The following is a 26,696-nucleotide window of genomic DNA, read 5'->3' on the forward strand; positions in this document are numbered from 1 at the left end:
AATCAGGCATGTTTAGATATATTTATCATGATTAGAGGGGTGTAGTGCAGGGAGGGGAGGAAATGAAGAGTAAGATTACTTTCCTCTAGCTTCAAATGGAAGCTTAGCAAATCCCACTGAGTCAATAGGTGCTCATCAAAGGCAGAATTTAAATGTTTTGTTGAACACTCCAGCATTGGATTCCAATCACTGAAGAAGAGTCTTCTTCTTTCTTTCACTTTCTTTCTTCCTCTACCACTTGCATGCAGCAAAGAAGAAAATCAGCAGCACATGCAACTTGTGATTCATCTAGATTTCCAAGTGAAGGCACAAATTGCTATGTGGTGAACAGAGGTTTCCTTGACAGTGAGCTGGATCATCTTTGATCTCAATGGCCAATCCTTAAAACACATTTCATGGGCCTAGGCTGACAGAACACTACAGAACACAGCAGACATGCTTTGGCTACGTACCCTCACAGCAGCTGGCAGCACAGAAGCTGTAAGGCGGTTTTTCATGCCTGAACTCTTGGGCAGCAATGCAGCAGTTAAAGTAAGTCTGTGGAAATCTAGAAGAATCATTTGTTAGTGAAGAAAAATAAGTCAAGCTTCCCTTTCTCTGTTGTAATCTACTCCTTTCTCCTCTGCAACTCCAGTCGGTTCTATGACAGTTCAGTTCTTGTGATCTTGTAATTGCTGTCAAGATGATAATCTGGGATGTCACAAGCATGGCTCAATGTAATCACCATACAAATGTAGAAGGTAGAAAACCTGACTGACAAGAATCAAAAAGCTTCTAGTGAGACACTAACAATTCAGTGGCAGGATTTATGGAGTAGAGAATGTAGAAGAGAAAGTTGGCAGGTTTGGAAGAATTTGAAGAAAATATCTAATGACATCAAGTTTGCCAGTACTTCTTTAGAATTCTGAAGTAGAGGATCATAGCCTTATACTTCCAAAGAAAAATCTCTTAGAAGTGCAGAGATGCTCCTCAGCTGGCATGGTAGGGAGTATATTTGGAGATCAATTAGCAGAATGACGGGAAGCATTGTATGAATTAAATAGCAAATTAACACTGTTGTTCAGGATTAAAGCCACATCTCCTTGCAATAAATGGTGCTACATTGATGGGACCAGGCAGTTAAAGTTGTGCGCTCTCCTAGTGCAGGCGCACCCATAGAATTGGAAGGGTACTCTTACAGTTAAAGCTTATTCCTGTAAGAGAAATGGCTTCACACCTTTAATTGAAATAGTTGTACCACATGTGCAAGCGCAGTAGTCTGTAGTCATATCAGCTAAACTGACTGTGGTTTGTGAGGGTGATGGTGACAAGATCAGCACTAGAATAGCAATAGCTGTGCAACTGATGCTGTTGACCGAGCTTTTTGAAAATCCTGGAACATGATCAAAGAGGGCTGTTGCAGGTGAGCAACAAGGTACAGAGCTTTCAAGGCAATCTTTGCTAAGAGGAAGCATAGCAAATGGGGACAGAGCTCTTTCCAAATCAGTTCATGGAGCTCTGCAGAGAAGCTTTTATAGCACTGCCACTCCTGTGCACTCAGTCTCAAAAAAAATAAATGCCCACTAATGACCTGTCACTGCAGACAGCCCGAGCAGCTGTTTGCAGAGAGCAAAGCAGCGAGAGGATGAATTGCTCTGTAAGGAGCATATCTGAATGTGGGAACAGGAATAGATGGGAGATTGGGAGAGACTAGACAGCTTCCATTCATAACATTCAGCTTTATGTGGATTTACAGTCCTGATGCTCCTGAATCCACAGATGCTGAGTTATTACTTACAACAATTACTTACAACAATTGAAATCTCCCTTGTTTCCACACTTTGACTTCTGTTTCTCTTGTTGGCATAACGGGTGGAGAAGCAGAACCACATCTCTCAGTTTGCAAGATGCTTTTTAAAATGGTAATAAGTTTTATATCTCTCTCTTATGATTTATAGCTTCCTGGACACAATTTATTGTTCTTCTTCATTTTTTCAGCTATTATTCAAGCTCTCTAGGGAAGTGGTCATAGCACCAAGTCTGTTGAGGTTCATCCGTACGATGCTCTGTGAGCAGCAGGGAGTTGGACTCAATGATCCTTATGGGTCCCTTCCAATTTGAGATATTCTATGATTCTATAATGTATTTCATCTCTCCATAACAAATGGAGGGACATTTTACAGTTCTCTCAATATTAGATTATCAATATTATCAATTTGCCTTTCTGGAGGCAAACTAATTAAGAACATGGGGAATTAGTTTGCACTGAGGACTAACAAAAACTGGCCACTTAATTCTTCATATATTATCAACTCAAATAATTCATAGTAGGCAAGATATTTATGCGTTTTATTGAAAATAACCTTTTTTCCCTTTTCTTTCCTTTTATTTTCTTTTCCCTTTTGTTTTCTTTCCAGCTGCCCCCAAATAGAAACTAAAGTGAATGAAGTGTCTTGGAAAATGATTTTTCTCTTGAAAATTTCAGCCCAGCAAGAAATTACTAAAATTTTTGAGACGATGTATTCTTAGGCAGTTTTCAGGCATGTTTGCAGACATATCTATTTTGGGTCACTCACCTAAGTGCAAAAGCAGGTATTTCCGTTGCTTATGGCTGAAATGTCTGGATGTTCCTTCATATGGTTCAGCATAGCTGTGGTGAATGTATTCTGCAAGGTGAAGAGGTTAACATGTTACCATAACTGTGACAGAGGAGGAGTACACAGAAATGGAGAACAAACAAAAGAGAGTTATTCCCTATTCTATCCTATTTCCTATCCTTTCTCATTATTGGGAGCTTGCCACTATTGAGTGTTTTGTTTATAGTATAGAAAGCCACATCTTTTATGGCTTGACATTAAATAGATTTAATATTATAATGGAATAGTTCTGGATACATAACAGGAATCCAGGCAGTGACATTGTTTTGTGACATTGTCAGGCAGCAAGCATGAGTGACAACTCACAGCAGCGTTCTTGCTGGAGGGCCCATTAGATCACATCATGGTAGAAACAGAGAAAATAGGTCGTTCCAACGTGTAATATAATGTAATCTGTCATGCTGTCCACAGACCACAAGAATGCACATAGCTTAAAACCAAGAAAACTGTGAGGATTGGTGTCCCACCTGCCTGTACAGAAATTTATATTCCTGATGTATTGATAGGCACATGTAAAACTTTTCATGACATGGCAAGAGCTAGCTGCTGTATTCTTCTTATGGCCCCCTGCTTTCTGCAACTGTATATTTTTTCAGCAAAATGTATTGGAGATTATCCTCTTCAAAGGGAGTTCTCATTGTATCTACCCCTGACTGGTTTGAGTGCTTCATAATTTTCACACTCCCCCTGTTTTAACTTACAGATATTCCAGGGAGATAATTGTCTCCCCAAAGGGCAGTGTGTGCGGGGACTACCACCTACCATCCTGCTGCTGGACCGATTGTCTTGGACTAGCACATGGGGGTGTTTTTTGGTGAAGTACCACAGCTCATAAGAAAGTATGACTTGGGTCAAGTTACAGTTCCACACAGCGCGGGAGATGCTGTGCCCAGCAACAGCAGTTTGGGGAAGGAGGGTAAGAGCAGGACAAGTAAATGTCAAAGCTTCTTCCCTTATGGCCTCCCAGATCCCAACACTCTTGGGAATGAATTCCTAGTGCTTATGTTATAAGAAATGATGGATAAAAATTTCCTGTTTACCTTTTCCATGATTCTTGTTATTTTCTACATTGTTTTTGCATTTATTCCTCTGACAACTTTTTTTCTAGGGTGAAGAATCGTAGTCTAAGTTACTCCTTCCTTGTTCAGAAGCTTTCCATTCTTTTGGTCACCTTAAATTACTTTCTCTCTACTGTTTCTAAAGCTATTGTCTCTGTTTTTGAGATGGAGGCATGAGAACTAGCTTCTGCATTCAAGTTGCAAATATTCAAGCAGGTGCCCCAGGTATTTGTACAGTGACATGATGTTGCCTTCTGGCTTGTTCTCTGTCACTTTCCAGACACTTCCTAACCTGTCTTTTTGACTTCCACTCAGCTGACACTTTGATAGAACTATCCACAGCAACTCAAAGGTGTCTTTCCAGAGTGGTGATTTAATTTGTATTACCCTACAGTTTTTTCTCATCAGTAAGTTTTGTCACTTCATGTTTTCCAGATCATTTATGAATACGTTTCCAAACTTTTAATCAGTTATTAATCCTCCATAGGACCTTCCCTCCTATTCTTTGAAAGCTTAAAGGGCTTTTTTAAGAGTCTTTGGTGAGAGACTTCATCAAAAAGGATTTAGAAATGCAAGTTTTGAATCAAGTGATCACCTATATCCACATGCTCATCAGCTCCTTTGAAGAACTCGGTCAGGTTTGTGCAATATGACTTCCTTCTACAAAAGCTATATGAGGGGGAATTGCTATGTTATTTCTCTCACATGGCCAGTAATTCTTTTCTTCATTATTCTTTCTACCAATTTCAGACATAAAAAATCAGACCTCCTGCACCTTTTGCATCCCCTCAAAACACTTCCCAAACACTGGCATTGTGTTTGCTGCTTTTTCTTCTAATACCAAGGCTGAGTTAGGTCTTGCGTTGCATGCCACAGTTTAATTGTCAGCCTTTACTATTTCATGTTCAGTTTAGATTTCAGTCAAGATTTCTAAAATATAGAATCTTTGAATTTACTCTTGTTCATTTACTGATTTTTTTTCCTAAAACCTTTTCTTCCAATTCTTTAGCTTGAAATGGTTCCCCTGGCTCTTTTCTGCAAAGAAAACCCCAGTGTGGGAACATCCTTACATCCCTATGGAAGATGCATGGATGCAGAGAATTAATTTAGTTTTTGTGCTTCGTTCTTATCTTCTTTGAGCATTCTTTTTACATCTCAATCATCCGTCAGCCTTACAGACACACTCTGGCAGGCTTCCTGCTTCTGTTGTCTTTGAAAATAATTTTATTACATGTTTTTATGTCTTCAGCTACTTGTTCCTCAAGATATGCTTTTCAACGGACTTATGGTTTCTCAGTTAACTTAGGAGATCTGTGCTTATTTCTGTTTTCCTTATTTGGGTAGAACTTGCACTTTTTGAGGGAGAGTACCCTCCTTTATTCATCTGTTAAACCGCCCTGGGCTGAAGCAGCAGCAAAAGGCAGGTCCTTTTGAGCTGACACTACCATTTTAAATATGCAGTATACCAAATATTTCCAGCATTGGAGACTGATAGTTGTCCATGCCTCGATGTGTCCTGTGACAGACACTATTATGGGCCACTGTCCCCCGTGCCCACTTCTGACTGTCCTTGTCCACACATGTGGACCCGTTACTGATGTGGCACATTGTCACTGTAGGGAGGAGCCTGATACGGGCTGAGCTCTCCTTCTCTTCCGTCCCTTAGGTGGTAACACACCTCCTGCTTTCTAGCAGTGCCAGAGGAGAGGAGAGCTGCTACAAGGTACGGGGTGAACGTGGTTCTTAGACTTGAGTGGGGGGAGCTGTGTGGAAAAAGGTACTAAGGAGGAAAGGGGGGGGTTGGAAGAAGAAGTAAAGTACTGCGCAGTAGGGAAAGACCATGGGATCCCAGGGCCATCTTGTTTATCAGTTTTCACAACAGGGCAGTGCTTTTGCAGGACAAATCCCTGTGCCTCAGCCAAATCTGACCAGCTGGAAACTGAGGGAGGAGGTGGGCAAACAGAAGGAGGTGCTTCCCCACCACCCTAGTCCTCCCCACCAACTCTTTCAGCACAGCAAAAATTTGTGAATTTATACTCTCAAAATATCAGGCAGTACTGTGCTCCTCTCTTTAAGGTTGCTGTTGTACCGGCTTCCCATGTTGCTGCTCAACTCTACTCAGTCGTGACTGGAGTTAGCACAGAAGATCCAGGTTCCCCAGGGAGATTAAGCACCATCCTAGTCTGGGGCATTTCTTACAGACTGCTGTTGGTTATAGAGCCCTGAAAGTCTGTTTGTTTTGTGAATCCAGTTCCTAGGAGGTTTATTTTGTTTGCACACCGGCTCAGCCGAAATGCTATGCATTGCTCTGGATGGCGGGATAGCCAGGACTTAAATGCAGCAGTTCTCAGTGTTTTAGTGGCTTGTTCTCCCTTATAAATTAAACCCTCTTATCATTGACAGTCAGTGGAGCTGCACCGTTAACTCCATAGCAAGAGGTTTGCATTTTTGGAACAAAATATTCCCATGCCGCTTGTATGTGGCTTAGCTGGTGAAAATAAAGCTGTTACCTATCACAGCTCTTCTAGATGACAGGTCCCTTCTCCATTGTTTCTGCTGAAATGTCATCCGGAGTTTCTGTACAGATGTTCAGGGTTGAATCCTGTCCCCAGTTGCTCATCAGTCCAATAGGTTGTTCTTGCAGAGCCGAACAAAGACACAGTAGCTTGCACTGGTGCAAAACGTCACTGGATGAAGCTTCAGACTGGAAATGTGTGGTATTTTTTATGCTACAGGCATACAAAAAAACCCTTCTGTTCATACAGCTCCTTTAAGGGAGCACACTGTTATAACTACACTCTCCTTCTGATGTTAATATGTGAGATTGAGCAGGGCTGAGCCTGGGCAGTTCCTGAATGATAAAACTCTTTGTAGATGGTGACCTTCCCTGGCATTGTTACTGCTGAATTTTGACCCAGCATGATAAAGGGTAATAGTATTAAACTCTTTGGGATGCTGCTGTCAGACTGTGTTGCTTCCTGACATGATTTGGGCCTTGGCACTTTCCATCAACAGAGATGCTGATGTTCTTGCTCAGGGAATGGCATTCTGCCAAAATAAAATGCCTGCCTTGTGCTCTGAAAGCCATGCTGCTTTTCACTCCTTCTTTTGTGAACCTTCTGTTGCACCAGTCCCACAGAATTGCAGTAGCCTTATGCCCCTTAGATCCGCCCTGTTACAATCGGGAACTACGGAGAAAATTCACTCCATGCAGAAAGCCAGTACAAAATGGAGGGTACTGGTCAACTCACACTCAGAACTGAAAAATCCTGCTTCGAACACTGTGTAGGCTTCATGCTAAACTCTGTAAAAAGGGCATTTTCACAGAAAGTATTATGCAGTCTAAAATTGTCCTTGGTTATTCAAAAGCTTAAAGAAAGTGTACCAGGCAGTTAAAAGCAGAATCTGGTGCTCTGTCTGCAAACGGCAGCACTGTCCTTTGGGAAAAAAGGCGCTTAAGAAATGTAAGTTATGATAATAGTGAAAAATTTCTGTCTGTGTTGTGGGATGGTGTTCGGAGTCACGCACATGCAGAGAGGGAAAGAATGGGCTCTTGGCAGGGGAGTTTTCATGAGGGCCCAGCACTGACCCATGTGGAGTAGGGATTCTCAAGTTACAGATGGAGGGAGAAACAGGATCAGAAAAACAGAACCGGTTTGAAGTTCAGGTGATGAAAAGTGGTAGGCTGGAGTTCAAAGACAGAATTATTGGCTAGTGTTGCTTTAGTAGTTGGTGGGAGAAGAGCTTAAGGCCAGAGCATTACTGCATTGCTGATTTATCAACACAGCCAACACTGTGTATGGTATTTGAGACACTTCTAAATCCAGCCGCCGGCAATGAAAAGCACATTTAATCCATGTGTTAGATTGTTTGAAGAGGTATCTGTCTCCCAGTCTCCATTCCAAGGTTGGGATTGCTGAAATTGAAGAGGAGGTGAGAGGAAGATTTTAACTGTTTCACAAACTGTTCTCCTTTAGAGGGGGGTCACATTTGCAATAGACCCTTTAACATCTGGGATATAGAAAAATGAAAGGTTCTCTACTCTCTTATCCCCTCCAGAGAGAACCCCCACTGTCTCTTCTCTGTCTAAGGCACAGAAATCAAAGAGAGGATTTGTATGAAAATAGTTTATTGTTTTTAACTGTGTTCTTTTCCTCAAGCTGGGATTAATGGTCTGCACTTAGGAGTTCCAGGATTCATCTGCATTGTTGGCTCTGATCTCTCTGCAGCAGGCCACCACTGCAAGATAAAATACTGAAAAACAGCCCTTAGTAAAGTAATTCTCCTTTAGTCTTTTTCTTCAGTTATTTTACATGAAAGAGTATCATTGTTTAACCAGTTCCCTCAAGGGTTAATTCCTCTTCAATTTAATATCCCTGTGCTCTGTTAGTGTGTAAGGGGCTGACACTGGCTATGGAGGCTTATAGACTGAAGCTCCAAAAATGTCTATGCAAGAATAGAGGACAGTTCTCAAATCAGGCCTGAGCTGCACCTGCAGAGTTACACCAATGCCTTGGAATAAGAGCAGGGCAATCAGAGGGCGGACCTAATTAGCAAAGGTTATCCAAAGTAAGAACTAAAGAGCATCAGTAAGTCAACAGAGAGAACAGGGAGTGAAAGTGTTTGGAATAGATGGAAAGCTGAAGACTGAAAATAAAGCACCAATGTGCTTTAGGGTGTTATGGTTCAGCATTGTGTATTTTGGAAGCCTAAGGCAGCAAGCTGGAATAGCAGGCATACAGCAGACCTCAACTGAGCTATTTACTCAAATCTACACGGGAGGCCCCGACACTGCAGCAACACCAGTTTTGCTGCAGAACAGTTTCATGCTGAACAAGCAGAGCTCTCTATGGACCACTAAAAACTTTGCCTTGGTTCTGCATAGCTCTTATCAGTCACATGAGTACGAATTCATCTATATGCAGCAAAAAAGAGGGTGTTAACAGAATCCAATAGGAAGCATGTAAAGATATTTTTATAGTTAGAAATTAGTTGTAACAAATCTCAAAACTAATATCCAGCGATGTTATCCACCCCTCCTGTGGATCACTTTATCCAGGCATCTTTAGTCAAGTGCAAAGGAACTCTGCAAGCAGGAAATAGACAACTTAGCCAATAAATAACTGCTTTCTCACAGTTAGCACACACAGAACTTAGTTAGGATTTAATGAAACATTAGGCTAAATATTAGCATACTCCTCACCTTTGTAGAGGTACCCAAAGATTCTTTGCAGGCATCAATCAGAAGTGAAGAGTCAACCTCCATGGTTGCCATCTGTCACCAGCTGGGTCAGCTCTGATGGCAATGACAACTCAACTCAATAACCCTAATGATTCATGACGAGTCGTCAGCTAGACTGACTGTCCCAGTTAAACCTCATGTGGGTTTGTTTTTTCCCCGGAGATTTTATACATTGGTGGCTTTCCTTTTGAATCCCTGGGCTACTGCTGGTGCAGTCCCAACAGCCCTACCTCTGTCTACAATTTTTGCCCTGCAGACTTGCTCCCAGCTCACTCTCAGCAGTTTAAGTTGCACTGTAACAGAGCTGGGCCCTGGATCCTTGTTACACAGGCAGTTAAATCCCTGGGTTGTGTGTCAAAAGATTACAGGAGGTATTGTTGAGAATTGTATTGTAAAGAAGTAGCCTTTTGATTTTAAAGTGGCATAATTTTGGAGCTTGCTCAGTATCAGCACTTTTTGGGGATCTTGTATCAGTTCTAATAGGAGACAAGAAATATCTAACCCTACCTAGGGTTGTTGATACAGTTTCTTTCTAGGGCTTTCTGGTTAAGAATGTTTTGGTTCAGGCAAGTTGGCACTTCTTCTCAAGCCATAAATTCTGGGTGTTTTGGTGAGAAGTGAGGTTAGGTAGTGGAACCTGTGCCTTCAGGATCATTGTTGCCAGATAATCCTAGCTTAGTAATCATAAAAATTACTTCTATATTAGTGCTGCCTGATCATCTTCAAAAGCTGGGCTGCAAGAGCATCTACCAGCAGTGCACTTGCTTAACGTGCCTACCTATTTCTCATCTTGTCACTGGCAGCCTCACCACTGGCAATAGGGTCCATGAGCCAGCCATGGGAAATCAGTAACTCTCGATTGTAGAAGTGGTCCTGCTGGAGTACATCCAAGTTACATGAGCAGGAAGTGGTAAAGAAGCAAAGCTCATCTTGCCACTTCCCCTGACACATTGCAGGCTTTGGTTTGCAGGCTGTCTAATACATTTCAGGCTCCTGGATTACCAACACTGAGGTAAGCTAACTCTCTGCCTCCTTCATCGTAGGGAATACAGCCCTTCTGTAAACAGTTTTTTGTAGCTGAAAGTTGCGGTCACCCATGCTAAGCCATCACAAAGAAAAGACACTCTTTCAACTTTCAGTAATGTGACTCTTGTCCAAGAAAAAAAAAGAATTTATTGCAGGCTGTTTGTTTTGTCCACAGTTTGTCTCACTCTTGAGATAAAGAGTAAGTCACTGCAGAGGGCAAATGCATTTTTCTGTTGCATGACAGTCACTTGCTTTATTGGGAACTCTGGCGGAGTAGTGGTTGGTCTATACAGGTTTTTCACATGAGATTGCTGCAGAGAAAGAGATCTCTTGGAATAAGCATGCACAACAGGTTGTTTGAACTTCTGACTTGAGCTAATTACAGCCTCATCCATGCCCTCTCTTCTACCTGCTGATGTCTTTCCATGTCTAGTAACTAATGTCTACCAGTGGCTGGTGCATGCTCATCCATATACAAATCATAGCATTGCCTATAAGCTTTCCAGAGGCTAGACTCTGCAGTCTCAGCAGCTCGTAAGTGTTGACAAGTATATACTTCTTCCAGCTTTGCTCTGCCACCAAGACACAGTATGGAAGCCATCGCCAAGTTTGATTTCACTGCTTCTGGAGAAGACGAGTTGAGTTTCCAAGCTGGGGATATGCTGAAGGTAAGTGCAGCCTCAGGTTTGACTAAACAGCATTTCTGAACTGCTGCCAGATCTTTCTAGGCTCCCATTTGCCTTGACAAAACAGATGAAGACAGACATCTATAAGCCAGAATACAAATGCAGATTACTGATCTCCCATAGGGTTTGCAGTAGGTCAACCAATACTTGAGTCTGTTACTTGAGTAACTTGAGTCTGTGTCCACTTTCTGATTTTATGTCCATAAACTATGGATTTAGTTGCCCTGCAGTTCTCTGGTACTCAGCAAGGAAGGATAAATACCTTCGCTGAGGCAGAGATCAAGTTCTTTGGTAGACAGATTTTGAGGGTCCTGTCTGTTTTCATTGACTACATAAGTAGTCCACAGTGAGTACATTCAGATGACTATGTCTAAAGGCAGGCAGGATGAGTGCGGTCCAGAGAGATTGCCATCTTCCTTATTTCCAGCTCTTAAACTATATAAAAGATAATTATCATCCATTATAGAACTTATATCTAACTTTTCACTGTTAGTAATTATTGTTAGTTGCTGCAGGGTTTTTAGGCAATTGCAAATAGAAGAGGAAAAGTCTATGAGACAATCTGTTACACACGTAATGGAAGAGTTTAAGAGGTCCCAGGCTCTATAACACAAGGGCTTTATAACACAAGAGTGTTATATACGGTCTTGCAGGAATTTGGCAATGGGGGCAATGGCAAAAGTAGAGTTGATCATATGCAACACAGAGCATGTGAAAGTCACTTTAAAGTTGATTTGTATGTGTTATGGTAGAACAGTTCTTGTTAACGCTACTGAAGTCCCACAGATTAGGTCACTCAATGTTTCACTCTAATTATTTATCTACTTCTCAGCCCCCAACTGTTCTGTTTCAGTTGGAAATGCCTCAGTATTACTCCTCTCTAAGGCCTTAATTCCTCCACTGCCCAAAGGGCAGTAGTATATAAACCCTTGTTAGGCCAGGGAGCCTTTGCTACCTCCCTGTGCAGTCCCAGATATTCCAATTAATAATCAGATATTGGGTCTCAGCCTTGTCTTTTCCATCACCACCGTTTTTTATCTTATTGGCTTTTTAATTCTTGACACTTAGACAAAGTGGCATCCAAACTCATTAATACCAGATTTTTCCAAAGAGCTGTGAGAAGGTTCTGGAGAAATCACTGCCTCTCTTCAGCACAGATAAATACTCTTATTCCTAATTCTTCCCCAGTACATCACTACTATCCTGTGACCTTAAACTGATACCTTCTTTCTCAGGAAACCATTCTCAGGAGGCTTCCATCAAGTCCCTGGCTGGGTTGATAGTGTTGGCCAAATCACTTTTCATTCTGTTCCTCAGTTTCCCTTCCTGTAAAATCATTATAAATTAGAGCTTCTTTTCAAAGTACACTGGAAGCTACTGATGAAAAGTGTCAAATAACACTACACACCATTATTATTAGTAGTAATAATAGTAGTAGTAGTAGTAGTATTTGGCACAGAGAATTTACTACCAGAAAAATCAAACTGCCTCTTTCTTTAATATCCTTGAGGCAAACAAAATAACACCTTAGCCACCCAAGCCATAGTAGCAGTAAATTAGCCTGAGTAACAGCTCTGTTCTGGCATACGCACACATACATTCATGCCCCATCACGAGCCCCCTCCTGCTGCCTGCAACAACCTGCTGATTTATAAAGGAGATAAGATGAAGTACTGATGTAGAGATTAGAAAACAGGAAACATGAGGCCCTCAACCAGCCGTGACAGGAGGAAATCCACCCTCTCACCCCCCCACACATCCTTCTCTGGGAGGATGACACACTGAGAGAAACCTGCCAGCCCTGCAGTGACAAACAGCAGGTGGGTCTTTCTGGAAACCTTGCTTCCAGCAGAGCAGGGCCTGAGCATGAGCAGGAGGTAGCTATCATCCCCTTTGTTCGGCCACAGCAGTAAAAAAGAGCCTTTAATCCAGCACCCAAGCATGAGGAAAGCAGTGACTATACGAGTAGGGAACTCCACAGCTTTCTATTCCCTAACTTTTCTGAATCCAAATGCTTAAAAAAGGCCTACGTGGCAGGGAAGGCAATGCAGAATTGGCCCCAGAGACAGTAACATCCTGTTGCCAACACCAAGCAGTTAGAATGTGCCTTAGGCTCCCAAAACCATGAGATTGGCTCACAAAATAAGTATTATTACTGTTAACAATAGATTTTAAATTAAGTCTGTTCCACTTGCTTTCTCCTTTTAAAACTGTCATGGCTTATGCTTTTAGGTGCCTCTCCAAAACCAGAAAGAACAGAAACATGCTCTGTTTCATAAAGCGGAATTCTGTTCCAGGAGTTGGAATGTCAAACAAAACACCAAAGACCACAACATGTGCTGTAAAATCACAGCATGGTTGTATTCCTGTTCTCTCTCCTCTAGCTTAGGGCTGTATCAGAGGCCATCAGCCAGGGAGCAGTGGATTTGGGCAGTCCTTGGTCAGCAGGGAAGTTCCTAAGGACCATGATAGTTAACATTAATGTGAGCACACTTGAAGCTGCTCCAGCGTGTGCTGTGGACTGACTTCCTGCTATCCTACAATCTCCTAAGTGTAACAGTATCTTTAAAATACTTTTTGCCTCCTTCTTTCATCTACCTTGGCAAAGCTCAGGGCAGCTGAAGACTTAACCCACTAAATAATCTCTTGTGAAATGACATGTGAGAGCACATGGTAACATCTGTGCAGTCGTAATGCACACACACACAGGCATATATAGCTGCATATCCCTCCATATCCATCACGGATACTTGTTCTTCCCTTGCAAATCTGAGATGTTCCAGTGCCAACTATTAAAAGCAGCACAGAGAATAACTTAAACCCCTATTAAGTCTTTCAAAGCTGAAATTTCTCCATTTCACAGGCATCAGAGAGACAGTATCCCCAGCCACCTGCACAGATGAAGGGATAAGGTTAACAAGCAATCTGTCTAATTCTACTTGGGCTTTTCACTGCTTGTTTGCTCTGAAGTGGTCATCAGCCACTAACCTTGTTCCACAGTGACTGGGAAGTACAGCATGTGTAGCGTTCTCTTCTTACAAGAAATTCTAGGTTTCTGCCAGAATCATGCTTACTTTTGCCTTTCTCCAGAGACACGTTTATTCCATCCATCTCTCCATCGCAGGTTTTGAGCTCCCAGGAAGAGTGGTACAAGGCTGAGCTCAGAAGTCAAGAAGGCTACATTCCTAAGAACTTCATTGATTTTCATGTTCCCCCGTAAGTGCCACAGAAACAGTGTGTACCACCATTGCTCATTTCCTCAGAGTGCTGTCAGGAGCATGTGTGCGTGTGCATGCAGAGGAAGACAGGACAGAGGAAGCACTGGCTATAACATACTACACTTGGAGGCTGGCAAGGATTGCCATAATGCTACATTGCAGGTCTGCCAGTGCAGCACATTTCTACCCCAAAGCACCCTCTGTTCTTTCGGAGCTGAATAGTTCTCGATGCTCTCTATCACTCCCAAGTGACTCTTTTGTTACTGCTGCTCAGAGGGATGTCACTGAGATGTGGCAGGAACTGCATTTAGATCTCCTCAGACAGAAGGAGAATAGTCATGATGTGAAGTCTTGGCAACAGAGATAGAGGCTGAGCACAAAAGAAAAAGCAAGAGATCTTTCTGAAAACGAATTATAAAAAAGTAATTCCCTCCCCCTTCCACTCTAAACTACATTGACTCCCTTTTCCCACCCTGCCATCCTCATTCCCTCCCCCCGCCAAGTATGTGTGTGTTTCTCTCGGTGCACTAGAGGTCAGTGCAATGCTGCGCGAATGTGACAGCTGGTGTTACTCATGGATCGGCAGAGATGATAGACCAGACATGCCGCCCCGCTCACACATACACACGCTCCACGTTTCGTGACTGCACACCCAAACACAGATCTGTCAGAGGACAGGTGTACCTGCATTTCTCTCTTCCCGCTGAGGAGACAGCACTTGCACTTTCGGAAAGGTCTGATGGGTGTTTAAATGCATATTAAATGTGCTCTCCAGCCATATGCCATAAATATGACAGTGGAGGGATTTTTACAACCTTTTTATTTCAGTTGGCAGAAATGCTCCCTGAAGCTCCTCTCATTGTCCTCTTTTTTCAAAAGTGCTGCAGCATTTCAGGAACAAGCAGGCAGAACAAGCACCAAGCCCAGTACTGCTGGCTCCCAGTACTACTGGGAGCATACGGGGATTTTGAGATTACAAATAAGCACCTCTGTCCCCTTGGAGGTGGCACTTACTGGCCTTTTTGGATATAAGCCAGCCTGCTTGGCTGAGCTGAAGGACGTTATTAGTTTGCTGTGCAAATATGGGCTTGTACTTTTGGGCCTCAGGGGGATGAGATCTTCCAGTCAGTTGTTCTTGTTCGCTCTTTCACAGGGCTGTGGCATCACGCAGGAACACTGGCAGCTTCTTTTTTCACACACATTTTTCTCATGATGCTTTCTCCATGCAAGAGCTGTGAAGAAATATTTCCACTTTGATGCTTTTCTAAGAGCAGCAGGTCTGCACTTGGAAGCAGTTCAGGCCAGATGCCAGAACCAGATGTAGGGAAGAAAGCTGCCTCCTATTTTTGATGGGTTGGTTTTGCCGATCTTTTTCTTGTCAAGTAATCATTGAGACTGATTATCAAGGCTCATTAAAGTCTGATTTCCCTTTGCTAATGATACATAGGTAAACTGTGATGATAATAAGAAACTCCAAAGTGGAAATCACAGAGCTTATGAAACTATCAGTCCTTAACTTTAATGCAATATAGGCAATTAAGCATTACATAAAAGCAGATCACAGATTGTAGATCTTCTTAGCTGTGGAGTGGACATATGCATATGTACGTGATTTTTTTTGTCTACTGAAAAGTTCCTATTCACATTGTATTCTTTTACTTTTTATGGTGACTTTCTCATTATTAGTCCAATGCCTTATACTATTTTTTGTTATGCCTAGCTAAATTTGCACAAGTGTGCTTTCATATTCTGTGCTTCTGAGATTTTATGGTATTATAACTCTTGCAGGAACCAATTTATTAGTACTAAAACTTTCATGGTTCGCTTCTGCTAAAAATTTATGTGTGTCCCTTGCAATATATCCATCACAGCCCAGTAATTTTCAATCAGTTTACCAAAAAGCAATTTGATGTATATGTCTGAGAATTATGTGTATGTATGTATACATACACACTTGTAATTTAAAATTTCTTTGACTAACACCTTATTGTACTGTGCCTGTAATTACAGTTTCAGCTGAGTGTTGCTTCTTAGCAGGCCAAAGTTTACATTGTTCTCTTTGCATCTACGTGCTTTTACTGCTCAAAGAAAATGGTCTGCACCCATCAAAACCCTCTACCTTAGCATACTCATGGCCACTGGGAGTAGCCATGTGGGCTCCTCTGATCCTTTTGTTTTCTTTCCTCCACCCTGCTTATTCACATTCTCCCTACCCTCAACTTTTTTATTCCTCACCTTAATTCACATCCTTATTCACACTTTCATGATTTTTCCCACTTGACAGCTGGTTTGATGAGAGGATATCCCGCCATGAAGCAGAGACCCTTCTCATGAGCAAAGGAGTTGGCTCCTTCATCGTCCGTGCCAGTCAGAATTCTCATGGTGACTTTTCCATCTCTGTCAGGTATCTGCTTCTCACAGCATATTCCTGCCTCTTCTTCTGTGTAATGGTGTCCCTAGCCTCCTCTTGACAGGATTGCTAATGTGACGTAGCCTCTTGGGAAGTTTGCATGCTGCCAGTCATTGGCAGTGCTGCTGTTTTGAATGAGAACAAATTAGGCATCTGATTTCAAAATGTTTCTGCCTCTTTTCAGGTGACACAGTGAATGCCCCATTCCAAAGCTGCATCCCCTGGTGACCTGCTTCTCTGAAAGAGCTACAGCAAAGCAGAGTGGTACATAGAACGTCTCCCACAGTGCTTAACATGTGTCTTTCATTTGTATTAATTCCCTGACAGCTCTGGTTACTGAACCAAGAATTCAGCTACTACCTATTAAGAGATTACAATTACGTTGTTAACTTATTTCCCACAGGTCACTAAACAGCCATTGGACAAGGAATGGTTTTTCATTGCTTGCAGCCCAGCTGCATTTCAGCAACTTAGTGTAGCCCAGCCCTTCTCAGAGCATATGCTTCAGAGCAGTGCTCTTATATGATGGTTGGTTTCCCAATTTTCAGTCAAACAACTGATAATCAGTTTTAAATTAGAGTCATGGTTAACGATGCCTTTTCCAAGCAGTATGTACCTTCTGATTCAGGAAGCTCAAAAAGTATGTGGGAGGAATGCAGGAAAACATTCTGGTTACATTTATACCAATTTATACCAACACCAATAAGTACAGGGAGGCTCCTTTTCTGGCCGTGAAGTCAAGCAATGTGGCAGAGCTCAGATCTGTATGGCTAAAACCTCTTCACCCACCAAACCGAACACCTGTTTTCAAGCAGCTCACTGTGAACAGTTCCTGGTCCGTTCTGTCCCCTTAACCACAGCCCACCACTATCTAAGGGAGAGCTTCTGCATTGAAATCAAAACCATGCTAACACGAACAGCCTGTGTAACTGTAGCACTTCAGGACAGGAGTCATCATCTGAAAATTCCTTCTTTTTTTTTTTTCTTTTGGGTAGGGAGAATTACCGGTAGTAATGATATCACACTAGATTTTATACAATTATAAAACTCAGTGTGTGGCTGCACCTGACTGTGTCTGCATGTATTGGCGATGCCCATGGTGTATAAAGGTGTAATAAATCTCTTATAGCCAATTCAGACTGGATGCTAACAGGATCTGCAGAGGCTGGTGGGTAGACTACAACTGCACCTCTTCACCCTGGAAGCTCCTCTGGCCTTTATTTCAAAGGAGAGGCTTTAAAGCCCTATGCTTTGTTCTGATAGTGCTTTGTGACTGGGCAGCCCTGGGGCACTCTGTGTTTGTAAATTGATGAGTCTTTTGAAATAGAGCCACATTTGGGTCCAGGATGCACAAGGACTGACGGTTGCTTGACTTTTCAGAAATCTAGGTTTGGCCAAGCAAGAAGTTTTGGTACCCTTCTGGAAAGGACTTTTTGCAAAAAGGTAGAAGTGCAATCTGTTTGATGATCTCTTACTTTTCCAATTGGATCCAGGCATGAAGATGATGTGCAACACTTCAAAGTGATGAGGGATTCAAAGGGTAACTATTACTTGTGGACAGAGAAATTCCACTCACTAAACAAGCTCGTGGACTACTACAAGACAAATTCCATCTCCAGGCAGAAACAGATATTCCTAAGGGACAACAGCCAAGAAGAGAAGGTAAACAGAAACTATCCTTTGGAATTTCTCAGTAAGAAACCTTTCTGTGGAAGGAATTCATCCCATGAGAATGTCTTGGCATGGGGGGAGGAGAGTCTGCCCTTGGAAACACAGCCACATTATTACACTGGTGGCCACTGCAACACAGATTTTTAGTGGATTCAGTGGTATGTAGAGTTATGTAATTGAGCAGAATGTTCTGATTCTGCTGTGGATAGCAATAGACAGTACTGCAAATCTGCATAGAGGTGCTTTGTTAAAGGTGTGCTAAGATCCCAGAGCTGAAATTCTAAGATGCCTTACAAAGCCAAGAAAAGCAGGACTTACCTTATTGAAATGCCTAGATTTCATAAGGGCAGGTACAGAGCTGACTGGTAGTTGTGACTGAGAAGAATTTGAGTCTGGTTTCCTCAGTGTCCTTGAATGCTCCCAGAGTGCAAATTACAACCGCAAGTTTGTCTGCTCAGAAGAATCGTCCATCTTCTGCTATCAAGCAAACACTGTAACAACTGTGGAAGAACACAGGGCAGAACCCAGAGCAGTGGCTGGTAGGAACTGAAAAGTACTACTGAGAAGAACATAGCAGATACAGGAACAAGCTGTGCCTTCAGGGAAGGTGTAGTAGGTGTTTCAGAAGGCAGAGAAATCCCAATCCAATGAATGCCTGGTTTTGTGCCAGGGGAACAAGCAAATTGACATAGTAGAGACTGCTACGCATTGCACTCACAGTACTGGGAGCAAACACACCTGGTCACTGCAGTAACCAAAGTTCTGCTTTACTGGGAAACGGATTCTGGTATTAAATTACCAGGATGTGCAGTTAGAGGCAAGGTGTGTGACTTGCTGACTGCAGCAATAAAGTTTTATAGGCTGCATGTGGGTCATTCTTGCTGGCTCCAAACATGAGAAGATGCATTTTTCCATCTGAAGAAGGGGCTTGGGTTGCTGTCTCCTTCTAGATCACTTATACAGAGCTTTAAAATGCAATATTAAGATATAAAATAGAGGCTATGGGACCTGTGAGAGAGATCACAGTGAAGAATTGTCTGGGGAAGGAGAAAGCAAGGCTGTATGCATGTATATCAGTAAAACAACCTGTTTGGGCTGACTGTGATCAGGAAGGGAAAGAGATGCATTTGCTCCAAGATGCAGACACACAAATGAAAGAACAGAAGTCAAGTTTGCTTTGGCAAACTCTCTGTACATTTGTTATGGTGATGGGCTCAGCGGGGTATGTTTAGTACTCATCACAGTGGGATTTCTGTTTACAATTCAAATTTCTAGATGCTACAGCTATATGATAAAATAGTCATAATATATAGATTTCTGTGCAGAGACAAATGAAGTCTAAGGGCAGTATTTCAAAAAATAGCTTGGTTCCTGTGCTGGACCTCACACCAGCATTTTCAGCCCAGCACCTCCCATTACTGCCCAGTCTTCAGATGGGGAATGACTATGAGAAAGATCTAAAATATAGGATTCCTGATTTGTTGACCTGTTCAGAGGGATGGAATTGTTTATTTGAAAGACCCTACAAAGTAGAGGATAGTGGTAGTGATCACTGTGCAATGATTGCTGAGCTTTAGTCAAGGACGTGGTAGGTAGAAAAAGCTGATCTCACTTTTGCGATCTTGCTTCCATCAGGAGAGGCGTGGTGGGAGCCTGGAACGGATGGGCCGGGAAGGATTCCACCTAAGTGGAGCAGCTGGAGAAGATCATTCTTCTGTATCCAAGAGATATGTTGAGCATGCTATCCCCATACTGCAGCAGCAACAGGTACTGCCACAAACAAGGGGCTGGGATGTCGAGCCCAGACACAGGAAACATTGGCTTTAATTGCTTGGTAGCAAGTGAACAGTTGCTTTATCAAAAATCTGCCCCCCTCAACCTGCTTTAGGAAGCAGAATTAGGTCTTTTTACAGGAGTAGCAGCAGTGATGGTTCAGCCTGGGGGTGTTTTTTGATATGTAATAAATATGTGGGCTTTTATTTAGTTCTGCAATCTGTGACTGACTGACTGACAAACCAGAAAAAATAGAAGTGTGCAGTGACCCTTTTACTGGGAACCTTAGGAGTACCCTTCAGGTGGTTTTGGTGCCCCATCCTAAAAACTGGAAAACAAGCAATGATGTCGTGTTCTTACTTGGCTTAGGAAAAGACATGAAGTATCATCCAGTGAGAGTGCAGGAAAATGCTCACAAATCTTGCACTGCACACACACGCACGGTTTCAGGAACTCGTCTCTAGTCTATAGAACAAATGAAACCTTGCTGTCTGTTTCTTTTTTCTGAGTTATGCTACTGACATTCAGCACGACAAAACACATCACAGGGATGAGAAATTACTATAGTAATCCTAGGAGAGTTTGGTTTCCTCCAGAACATTCCTTCTCCTCTGCCGTATTCTGGGTCCTCTCTGCACTCTTTCATCATGTTGCTTCCCTGATATGTGATGTTTCTTTACTCCTTTGATTGCATAGGAATGGAGAGAACAACAGCAGCACCTGGTGCTGTTTTCAAATTTCTTCCTGGTTAATTTTGGAGAATAGTTTTCCTGGAGTTGGCTCATGTCTCTAGCTAAAGTCAGCGTAGCATCATCCAAGGAGAGGCCTTTTCTTACTAAAGGGAAGAAATCCAAAATGTCCCTTAAGGCGTGAGAGCTCACATATAGCAAAGCCAGAGGCAATGGTGAAATGGCTGTTCTCTCATCAGACAAGCTGTGTGGCCTGTCAAGGGACTGCTGGTGGAATAATACAGGTTCTGACAAAGCTGAGTGCCTGCACCCTTTGCAGCACAGTCTATTCATGAGTCACATTTTATATGGAGCAGAAACATTCATGGGAGTGAAGCACCCATGTAGTAAGTCTTGTGACTGCAAAGCCACATTGAGTTCACCCTCTTTCTGGCAGAGACAGGTGAGGTGCAAATTGTGCTCCAGTTTCAGGCAGCCTCAGCAACATTTTAGGCTGACAAAGGCACATGTGAGACCAAGGGAGTTTTTGGAGGAATGCTGTAGGAAAGGAAGTGGCAAGAGGGATAGGACAAAAGCTGTTTACAAGCAACAGCAAGCACAAGCTGTTGTTCTTTCTCCCCGCTGTTGACACAGCTCATCAGACCCTGTGTCTCTGAAGCACTACTGCAATCTGAGCTAACACGATTTAAGGTTCTGTCACACCCTTATCATAAAAACAAAAGCTTAGTGCCTGCACTAAGGGCCTGGGGGGATAAAGAGACTCAGCACCTCTCAGCTGTGCACACAAAAGAGAACTTGCTTCCTAGATGTTTCCTACTTCCTCTCTCCATCTGTCTGGGTTGATTTGTGTTGATATGACTTCAGATGTGTGGTCATATGGCTACTTTTCTTTGAACCTGATTTCGTCTCATTCTTCTTTGGTTAATTTGGCTACTAGATTCTCAGGCTTGCTTGCGGTCCTTTGCAACATGGAGCAGCCCAAGAAAAAGTAGAGTCCTCAGATACAGTCAGCTGCATCAGCATCACTGTCATCCCGCCAGCATATAGGACAGAGGAAAAGCAAGGAGTGGGCAGCACTGGGTCATAATAACTCCAGATTGGCAAAAGTCCCCTTGGCAAGCATGGCTTTTTATCTGTGAGTTAAAACAACCTTAGTTTTTCTCCAAAAGTCTTAGAGACCAAAAAGGCCATTTTCCCAGCAGCTGTGATACACATCTAAGAACACTCAACTTTCAACTTCTAAAAAGTAAAATCCAAAATAGAAGAGTCAAAGGTGACCTCTTCCGTGAGGGTCACTGCTTGCAGAACTGGAGCACTGGGACAGTATTGGAAGCAGATATCTAAAATTATTTACTTGAGGGCTGGCCCCTGACACCCTTCTCACCAATGACTCTTAAAGCCCCTCATTTATACATCTCAGCATATATATGTGTCGTGGTTTAATCCTAGCTGGCAACTAAGTACCATGTAACCACTCACTCACTCCTCCTCCCTCTGGTGCAAGTGGGGAGAGAATCAGGAAAAAGGTAAAACTCATGGGCTGAGAAAAAACAGATTAATAATTGAAATGAAAATAATAATAATGATAAAGATGATGATGATAATAATAATAAAAGGAAATTTTAAAAAGAGAGAAAAGAATAAAACAACAAAAACAAGTGATGCACAATACAATTGCTCACCACCCACTGACTGATTTCCAGCCAGTCCCTGATCATAGAATCATAGAATCATAGAATCATAGAATCAGTTGGGTTGGAAGGGACCTCCAAGATCATCAAGTCCAACCCTTGATCCACAACCACCATGGTTGCTAGACGATGGCACTAAGTGCCACATCCAGTCTCTTTTTAAAAACCTCCAGGGACGGAGAATCCACCACTTCCCTGGGCAGCCCATTCCAATGCCTGAGCATATTCCAATGCCTGATTCGCCTCTTCTGGCCAACTACCCCCAGTTTATATACTGCCATGATATTCTATGGTATGGAATATCCCTGTGGCCAGGTCAGGTTAGCTGTACTGGCTATGCTCCCTCACAGCTTCTTGTGCACCTGCTCATTGGCAGAGCAGGGGAAACTGAAAAGTCCTTGATTTAGAGTGAGCCACTACTTAGCAACAACTGAAACATCAGTGTGTTATCAGCAGTATTTTCATATTAAATACAAAACACAGCACTGTACCAGCTACTAGGAAGAAAGTTAACTCTATCCTAGCCAAAACCAGGACAACGTGACTTTTTTCTCGCTGTTTTCTTTCTAGGAAAGATATGGTGGGAGTCTGGACAGGAAAGATGTGCTGCATGGACTAAGGGATCATGGCCAAGGAAATGCAGGAGCTATGCAACGGAGACACACAGACCCGCTGCACCAGCAGACACCGGTAGGTGACATACCTGGAAGGTCCCATCTGCCTGGGTTCCTTAGCAATGGCCAAGCAGTCTGGGCAATGTCACCTGCAAGGAGGTTGCAGAGGAGTATTATATTAAGGACATATCTTAAAAGATGTTTCTGAGTCTCAAGACTCTATCCCAGCCACTTGAATCTGCTTCTGGGGTACTCTTGAGGGTAGGACTACAGTGTTACATGAGCATAGTTCTAGGACTGCTCTCAAGGTCAGCCTTAGTTAACATGCAGCCTTAGTGGAAGAGGAAACTCAGCATGAGCTCAACTAAATAGACATCTGGGACACTGGCATGAGCACAAGCTCACCCGTGGGCTTGGTTCAACCATGGGTCCAGTCCAGCAGAAGACATTTCTGAAAGCCTAATGATCTAGGAGAGCTTCATGTCCATTAATGCAAGGGACTATGAAGTACCTTTGCCACCCCAGCCAGGCTGTGACTAAGCTCAGTAGCTGGAAGTGCAGTACATGTTTTAAGTTCTACAGAGAGCTGCCTCATGATGCTGTGCCATGCTGCAGTACTCTTTCTGTCTTGAAATGCACTTGTAGTCACACTGTCTCTTCCACTAATTTTTTCTCAGTCCTGAGAAGGCCTGTCATTATTCAGCTCTACTTGTCTATACCTGGCACATCCTCAGACCTACTATGCCATCAAAGTGGGACTCACCTACCTGACACCCTTAACTGTCAGAGCTTAACACAGAGGATGTGGGCATGATCCAGCTATTATCTGCAGACATCTCAGACCACTGCCCTACTTGGATCCATACCTGGCAGTCAACCTTAAGTAACCACCTGCTCTGCAAATTCCTGCTATGTGAATGCCCATATAGAATATGGTGTCTTTCTCTGCCTCAGCCTGTGATTCCACTGCCAACTCTAAAGTATTTCTCCATCAGCTCAGTGTGACCTAAGGAATGCTCCTCTTCCTTGAGGAAATGTACAGATTGGCCCACAACAACCAGAAAACCTAGATCCAAGGAGAGAAGGGAAGGACAGCAGACCTTTCTCAAGTGTGAGAGAAAGTGACCGGATTGGTTTAGGAAATATGGAACAAACTAAAAAACAGGGACATGTCTTTTCCGGGGTTTGGGGGGGGTTGGTTGGTTTGTTTGTTTGTTTGTTTGTTTGTTTTTGGCAAAATCCCTAAATCTTTATTATAATCCAGCTCAAAATACAATGTTTTTTATCCCTCAGAGGCTGTGGCAATCAATAACATACCCTTGCCTGCCACATCTCATCAGTGATCTAGAAGCCAGAAATACAGTCATAGGAAGGTCTATATGTCCAACCAAATTATTAGGAGCCAGGTCTAAGCAGGGGCCTGGATGGAAGATTTATCAGAAGTTAGTCTGTCTTCAAACAGATCTCTCAACCTATCCCTGCAAAATATACCTCCCAAATTATCCATGCCCTGTGGTGTGGGCACCAACAATTTCCAAGAAAGGAGCTCATGCTATGTCCTTTAAAATCTGATTTCTGGCCAAAATGGGAGACTGACTGCAAAGTCTCTTATGATTAAGCTCTCATAAGAAAAAAAATCTAACCATAGTGCACATTAAAGTGCAAACCCAAAATAAACTGATATACCCAAACAGATCCTAAATCCTTTTGATCTCAGGGGACTGACCTTGGGGAGAGTGCAAAGAAGGTTTAAGACCCTTCCCTATGACCCAGAAGTGCCTGAAAGAGCAAGTATCTTCTTCACAATGTTGACTACACTTGCCTGTGTGCTGCCTCTCATAGACCTTTGCTGGCCAAGGACACATTTTGATATCTGGACCAGTACCAGGTCAGCTCTCCAGAGCCATTCACTTACAGTTACAGCCCTGCAGGACTCAGGCAGGAGCCCTTTTCTGTGCTCCCATAACTGGCTTCTGACATGTCTGTCATGGCTGCCCTTCCAGGGCAGAGGTGACAGAGCCATGAGAACACTATTTCCTAAGGACCTGCTCTCAGTCTGACTTTTCACCTTATCGTGCAAACACCCACGAATACACTGAGGCTGCTGAGAAACCAAGCACCATCCCTTGGGTGTCCCAGTAAATTGGTTCCTACTTCCTGGCATCTTGGCCACTTCCTGGTTTAATTGCAAGTTGGTCTAAATTTCATTACTGCTCGTCCTCTCATAGTGAAGGTATGTACTGGGAGTTAAGAGGGGTGACAGGAAGATGGTCTTTAAGAGTTCTGGCTCATTGTTCCCTGCCTGTCTCTCTCTCCTTTCCAGCGAACGCTATGGGTCCGTGCCTTGTACGACTTTGATGCTGTGGAGCATGATGAGCTGGGCTTCCGTAGTGGAGACATCTTAGAGGTCCTGGACAGCTCCAACCCTTCATGGTGGAAGGGACGTCTGCGTGGGGAACTGGGTCTCTTCCCTGCCAACTACGTCACACCAGTGCTCCTGTGAGGGCACAGTTTGCCCCAGAGGGCCAAGCTGGAGCTGCTCTTCTGACATGACAAGGGACAGAGAAGGAGTGCGTCTTCCCTGGCCACCAGGACATACATTAGTTTTGGTTTTGTCTTAATTTATTGGCAACTTATTTTTTTAAATGCTGGTATGAAAGGGAAACCTTTGAAGAAAATATTATTTTTTTCCCCCTATTTTTCACCTTCATGAAGGGGAGGAGCAAAAATCCTGGACTGTTCATTGAGACCTTGCTGGATCCTCCCTGCCCTGTCACCTCTTTGGCTAACGACTGATAACTTCCTGCAACTAGGTTTGTTCTGTGGAAAAGCCCCTCAGACAAGTCAGACTTCAGGTTCAGTATTCAGGTGGTCTTACCCCTTCCTTTTGGAATTCACCCACAAGAATTAAATGATCATTGGTAATCCCATCAATCCTTCAAGTAGGAAAGAAAAGTGAAGGGGCTTTAGGTTGAGGTTCAAGGCAATTTTTTATTTTTCTAAATAGCTTCTGGCTTACCCATCTCCTACTGTGTGTATGGACTGTATGGATATACCAGATGAAGGGAAAGGATCCTGTGAGCTTTTGTACAAAAAAAAACCCAGTGGTGAAGGTATGGGAGGGCAAGAACCTACTTTCTTTGCTGCTTCTGATAGTCCTGGCCTTCTTTCCGCACCCCATAACAACTTACGCCATTTTCAGGCTGCTCTCTTAGGTATCTACACTTCTAGATAGCCTGGTTAGAGCAGATCAGGCCATTCAGCTAAATTAGTATCCACTGGATTGGATAACCATTAATATCCCTCACTGGTTCATTTTGTAAAACTGAACTGGGGAGGGGTTAGAGAGAAGAGGTTTTACTGGTTTGGTGGCAGAAGTTCTTTCCCTGAGAACTTGGGGTGTTGAGGAGCACTGTGTACACAACTCTGCCTTACCAGTGGAATGCCTCATCCAACAGGTTAAGCTGTTACTTTACCGTATGCAGAGAATAAAGTTGTGGCCATCAAACAGTCTGTTCTATGTTCCAGTTTCTTTTGGATAAAATAAGTTTTCAAATCATTGCTGAGTGAATGCCCAGATGTGATAGAAATATGCTGCAAATGCACATTAAAAATGAACCAAACTCTGTGTAGGATACACTATTCGTAACTACTGCTCAGGCAAGTTATATTAAACAAACTGCCTGAATTTTTCACAACATGTGGGACCTCAGCAGTCAGCATGGAAGTGATGATTAATCATTCTTGAAAAAGAAAGAGAAGGCAAGTGAAAAACTCTAAAAATAAATCAGACTCAGCAATAAAAAAAATTGTACTTATCTTTTTCTAGTCCCAGTGGGAGAAAAATAATCCAGGAAATAGGTTCTTTAGGTAAAGTCCAATTCAGTGTAGTTGGCCTGAACAAAGCTGCCAGCTAGACAGAGTATTAGCAGAAAGACCCCATTTTGAGAGAACTCCACCAGAATCAGATTATTAATGGGTG

At 42.9% G+C, this 26,696-nt stretch overlaps 1 protein-coding gene across 1 annotated transcript in view; it reads left to right on the forward strand.

Moving 5' to 3' along the window:
• Positions 1 to 26,227, forward strand: part of GRAP2 (GRB2 related adaptor protein 2) — a 103,940-nt gene extending 77,713 nt beyond the window's left edge. Inside the window, exons 3-9 of the mRNA XM_039391420.1 lie at positions 10,528 to 10,630; positions 13,773 to 13,864; positions 16,151 to 16,270; positions 17,770 to 17,938; positions 19,583 to 19,714; positions 22,671 to 22,790; positions 25,038 to 26,227. Coding sequence (XP_039247354.1) covers positions 10,528 to 10,630; positions 13,773 to 13,864; positions 16,151 to 16,270; positions 17,770 to 17,938; positions 19,583 to 19,714; positions 22,671 to 22,790; positions 25,038 to 25,217 — 916 coding nt within the window. The 3' untranslated portion in view covers positions 25,218 to 26,227. The remainder of the gene's footprint in view (positions 1 to 10,527; positions 10,631 to 13,772; positions 13,865 to 16,150; positions 16,271 to 17,769; positions 17,939 to 19,582; positions 19,715 to 22,670; positions 22,791 to 25,037) is intronic.
• The last annotated feature ends 469 nt before the right edge of the window (positions 26,228 to 26,696 follow it).

The sequence above is a fragment of the Pipra filicauda genome, unplaced genomic scaffold (assembly GCF_003945595.2).
Source record: "Pipra filicauda isolate LSUMZ 115617 unplaced genomic scaffold, ASM394559v2 scaffold95_size2449627_pilon, whole genome shotgun sequence".
Lineage (NCBI taxonomy): Eukaryota > Metazoa > Chordata > Aves > Passeriformes > Pipridae > Pipra > Pipra filicauda.